The sequence below is a fragment of the Poromitra crassiceps genome (assembly GCF_964638095.1).
Source record: "Poromitra crassiceps genome assembly, chromosome: 1".
Taxonomy (NCBI): domain Eukaryota; kingdom Metazoa; phylum Chordata; class Actinopteri; order Beryciformes; family Melamphaidae; genus Poromitra; species Poromitra crassiceps.
In genome coordinates this window covers 113,327,309-113,331,136 of record NC_139623.1, presented here as the reverse complement: position 1 = coordinate 113,331,136, position 3,828 = coordinate 113,327,309, and the positions used below count along the sequence as shown (strand labels likewise).

Genomic DNA, 3,828 nt, shown 5'->3' with positions numbered 1-3,828 from the left:
TTAATAAGAGTTCCTTGTTGATGTTTTTCTGGCCTCTTCTGGTTGTTTGTATCATCGGTGGACTCGGCAGCCTGTGACAGCCCTCAGACATGGAGGCTGGTGGGAAGATAAGAAGGTCCCAGTGTTTTTATCTTGTGGGTAAAAGGTGGAGCTGCGTATGGGGTACAACCTACCTCTGACCACTAGGGGGCGGCAGACTCCTATTTTCAGAGGCTAAGGAAGTTTGGAAACTTCACTGAAATGTGTCAAACTGCCACTGAAGAATGCAGCAGAGCTGAAACGTCTGGCTTTCTTTTGTCCCCGTTATTCATCTTCAATATGTCAATCAACATTGTATAGAAGAACTATGCTTGTAGCCTCGTCTAACCTGCTGTAAGAAGGAGTTCCACACCCCTTTGCTCTAGTTTTTCAATTCCAATCAGATGTTCTATTATTGCCCCTGTCAAGTGACATCTCTATTCACTGCACTACCACCACTACTACTACCAAAGACGATGGGATTTATTTGAAATCAGTACTTATTATAATATCGATGCTACTATTAAGCAGCATAGTCTTGAATGATGTCAGAACTCAGAGTTTGCAACAGTCTAAAGCCAAAAGGGTGAAAGTCTTTTTTATAATGCCAGAACACAATTTGCTGGCAATTCCCTTCATTAAATCTACAATGTAACTTGAGGGTGGAAAACATTTGGAACAAAAATGTGGTTTACCAGATCAAATTATTATTATTATCATAATCATCATATTGTTATTTACATTTATTTTTAGCTTAGCTTATTATTGTTTGTTTGTATTCGTATTTTATAAGAAAGATTCCTCGGAGGCATATTTTAATCTTTGATGTCATGGAAAAATACAGAAAGTGCGCCCACAGGTCGATATCTGTTTCATATTGATCTATCGGGTAAACCGGAGTGAGGCGCCCCCTCCGATTAAAAAAACTGTGGTTTTCCATTCATTAGAGAAGTATTTGATTGTGTTGTTTATTTTCATTTCAATATAGTAGTAAAGGAAAGGGTTTGGTTTGTTTGAGAAAGCTGCTTTTGAATATGTTGACGTCACCTATCAACACGTCACCACGTTTTCGAAGAAGAAGTTACCGCCCACTTCCAAGCTTTTAAGACTACGTAGTCAGCGGCTTCGTTTCCGTTGCACTTCAGCCCGCAATGGAGGTCGTGTGAACATCAGGGACAAGGCTAGCTTTTTTGTTTGATTCAAGCTAGCAAACCTAAATTCAATCTAATTTTATTTAAAGTTTAAGCTTAACTCAAAGTAAATATCAAGATGAATATTATGTCTACAAGACGGTCGAGTCAGCTCGTCGGAACAATTGGGAGCTGTATTTGTCTTCCTCAAAATGGAGTCGTCGAGTCATCCCTGCACTACGGCTCTGGAAATAATTCCTCCCCGCAGGTCGCCGTGGCCTCAACCATAGACTCTCTCAACGGGAATGCTGTCTCCAGCGACACCCAGAAGAGGCCGAAGATATTGGGAGTAAACAAACAGCTTCTTGCGATTAAAACAAAAGACATTGGGGAGGACCACGACGAGGACGGCTCTCTGCCGTGCACGCCGGAGCTGCAGTCGGACAGTGAGCTCGACATGAGCTGCCCGGCGGGGGACGCGGTGCTGGAGAACGACACGAGGCAACTCATCAGCAGCTTCCTCAGAGACTTTACTGGGCTTTCCAAACCCCGCTGGATGGAAGAGAAGGCGCTATCCACCATGAAAAGAGTCGTGGGGGATGTTCTGGATAAACATAGATACGCATACAACGGTAGGTAACGTTACATTCCAGTTTGCGGATTCACACGCCACATATTTAGTTACTCCAATAACGTAACTTGGTTACTAAAGTCTTAACACACTACATATTTTTAATTACTCTTTTGGCTGCTGAATTTCGTAAGTGGGTTGAAACCTGTTAACCAATAAGTAGGTTATAGCTGACGTTGGCAGCATAACAGGAATACTGAGCTTAGCTAAACCCACAAACGAGAGAGGTTTCTGACCCCATGGCGTTCTCTTTCCCCCCAGGCATGGTCAACAAGCTCGACCTGGATAAACCAGGAGATGACATGGCCGTGGTCACGTCAGTAGCCAAGACTCTGTTCGGGGACGGGACCACCAACTGGGGGCGCATGGCCAGCCTAATGGCCTTCGGGGCAGTAGTGTGCCAGGGCCTGAAGGAGAAGCGCAGGGAGCACTGCGTGGAGCTGGTGGCCCGGGAGATCTCCACATATCTGCTGACTGACCAGCGGGACTGGCTGGTCAAAAACAATGCCTGGGTGAGTTGAGTTGTGACTAATTATTGCATGACAGGATGTCGGCTATTGAAATGTGCCTGTTGCATAACCAGTCCATTGTGCAACATGTCTGTCCTTCCTTGCTATTGTGCGTTACCCCGAAGGCTTTCTTCTAACATTGTTTTTGTCGATTTTTATTCTTTTAGGATGGGTTTGTTGAATTCTTCCGGGTATCCGACCCAGAGTCCACAGTGAGGACGACGCTCATGGCCTTTGCTGGATTTGCTGGTATCGGGGCAACGCTGGCCCTGTTGATCAGGTGAATTTGGACACTCACAGAGACTTTCTTTGTTCCTGAGCAAGATATAACACGTTCATGCTGGAGGCAGCCCCCCACTTTTAGTTAACCTTTTCAACAGTTTGTTTCCCCAAAGAAGATTCTTGGACTGTACCTGATGGAAACGATGATCACTTTTTTTTCTTGCTCTGAAGTTTGGAAGATGGATTCAGCTATCTGCATTTTGGCCACTGGTTTATTCACCCAAATAGGGCTTATTTAATTTCCATAAATTTTATTTTTCTAATGACAGTATGTTTCTATTTCTAGTCAAATTTAAATTGGTGCCGACCATCAGTTGATGTGATATTCTGGCTTCTTTAGTTTACTTTATGATTCATACAATAATACAGTTCTTTTGTTTTTAATGGTGTTCTATTTTTGGGAATGTTGTACTGAAATGCTCAGCCTGGACTTGAGTCCCAGGCCACAGCAGGGACTGAGGAGGGGCTACATTTTTCCCTGCTATGCAGTTGAAGCCCATTTCCATAGAGCCCATTCATAAGGCCCGGATCCTGCTCCTTTGTATGGACACTCCAAGCATGTCAGGCAAGGAGGGGGTGGATTTGCATGGAAGTAGTTTGACTTCCTGGTTAGGCAAATATTGAGGTTCAGGTCTGCACTAGGAGAGAAGAGCGAGCACATTCAAGACTGCTGGCTTCACTGTCAAAAGGGAGTCTAAACTGTACTTTGTGGAATAGCAACCGTGGCTCTGCTGCAAATTGGTGTCCTGGAACAACAGCGCCAAAGCTCTCACTGCTCACCTAACAAGTACTTCCGGTGCTCAAAGTGAACTGCTGCATTCAAGTTCTATCGAAAGCAGGCAGTAATGCAACTTACACCCAGTTCTAAGCTAATTATAAAACTGTTGTTTCAATTCACAAATGTTGACCTGTTCATTAGCCAATAAACAGTTCATTGTTATTCACCTGGTCTGACCATTTGATACTGTCCTTCTGTTAGGTAACCTGACGCCAGATGCTTTGTTATACAGTATTCTCACGTGATCGTGATCTGGCTAATCCAGCTGTCTGTTAGGGGAAAAGGTGCACAAAGCAGAAGTTAGAAGTTGCATCTACAACCACACCATTTACTGTGCTGAAACTGAACCGCCCATGCTCTAAATTACTTTACCCGTTCTGTAAGTAGGCTCTTGGTGTTTATTCACACCACACCCTACAAGAAGGCTGAGGCTGCTATTTCCTAGAAATTTGATGGTGGTTTACAACACCGCCTTATCTA

General features: G+C 44.0%; 1 protein-coding gene across 1 annotated transcript; it reads left to right on the top strand.

The window, feature by feature from the left end:
• The first annotated feature begins 1,163 nt into the window (after window positions 1-1,163).
• On the top strand, window positions 1,164-3,509 carry mcl1b (MCL1 apoptosis regulator, BCL2 family member b). The gene is made up of 3 exons (XM_083647337.1): window positions 1,164-1,780; window positions 2,041-2,291; window positions 2,456-3,509. The coding sequence occupies exons 1-3, from the start codon at window positions 1,288-1,290 to the stop codon at window positions 2,570-2,572; spliced, it is 861 nt and encodes a 286-aa protein (XP_083503463.1). The 5' UTR covers window positions 1,164-1,287; the 3' UTR covers window positions 2,573-3,509.
• Window positions 3,510-3,828: the final 319 nt, after the last annotated feature.

What these genes read in the sequence shown, in the direction of transcription:
- mcl1b (XM_083647337.1), top strand. Translation starts at nt 1,288, where the DNA reads ATGAATATTATGTCTACAAGACGGTCGAGTCAGCTCGTCGGAACAATT. An exon ending in ACATAGATACGCATACAACG is followed by an intron (nt 1,781 to 2,040) that starts GTAGGTAACGTT and finishes CTTTCCCCCCAG; the next exon opens with GCATGGTCAACAAGCTCGAC. An exon ending in TGGTCAAAAACAATGCCTGG is followed by an intron (nt 2,292 to 2,455) that starts GTGAGTTGAGTT and finishes TTATTCTTTTAG; the next exon opens with GATGGGTTTGTTGAATTCTT.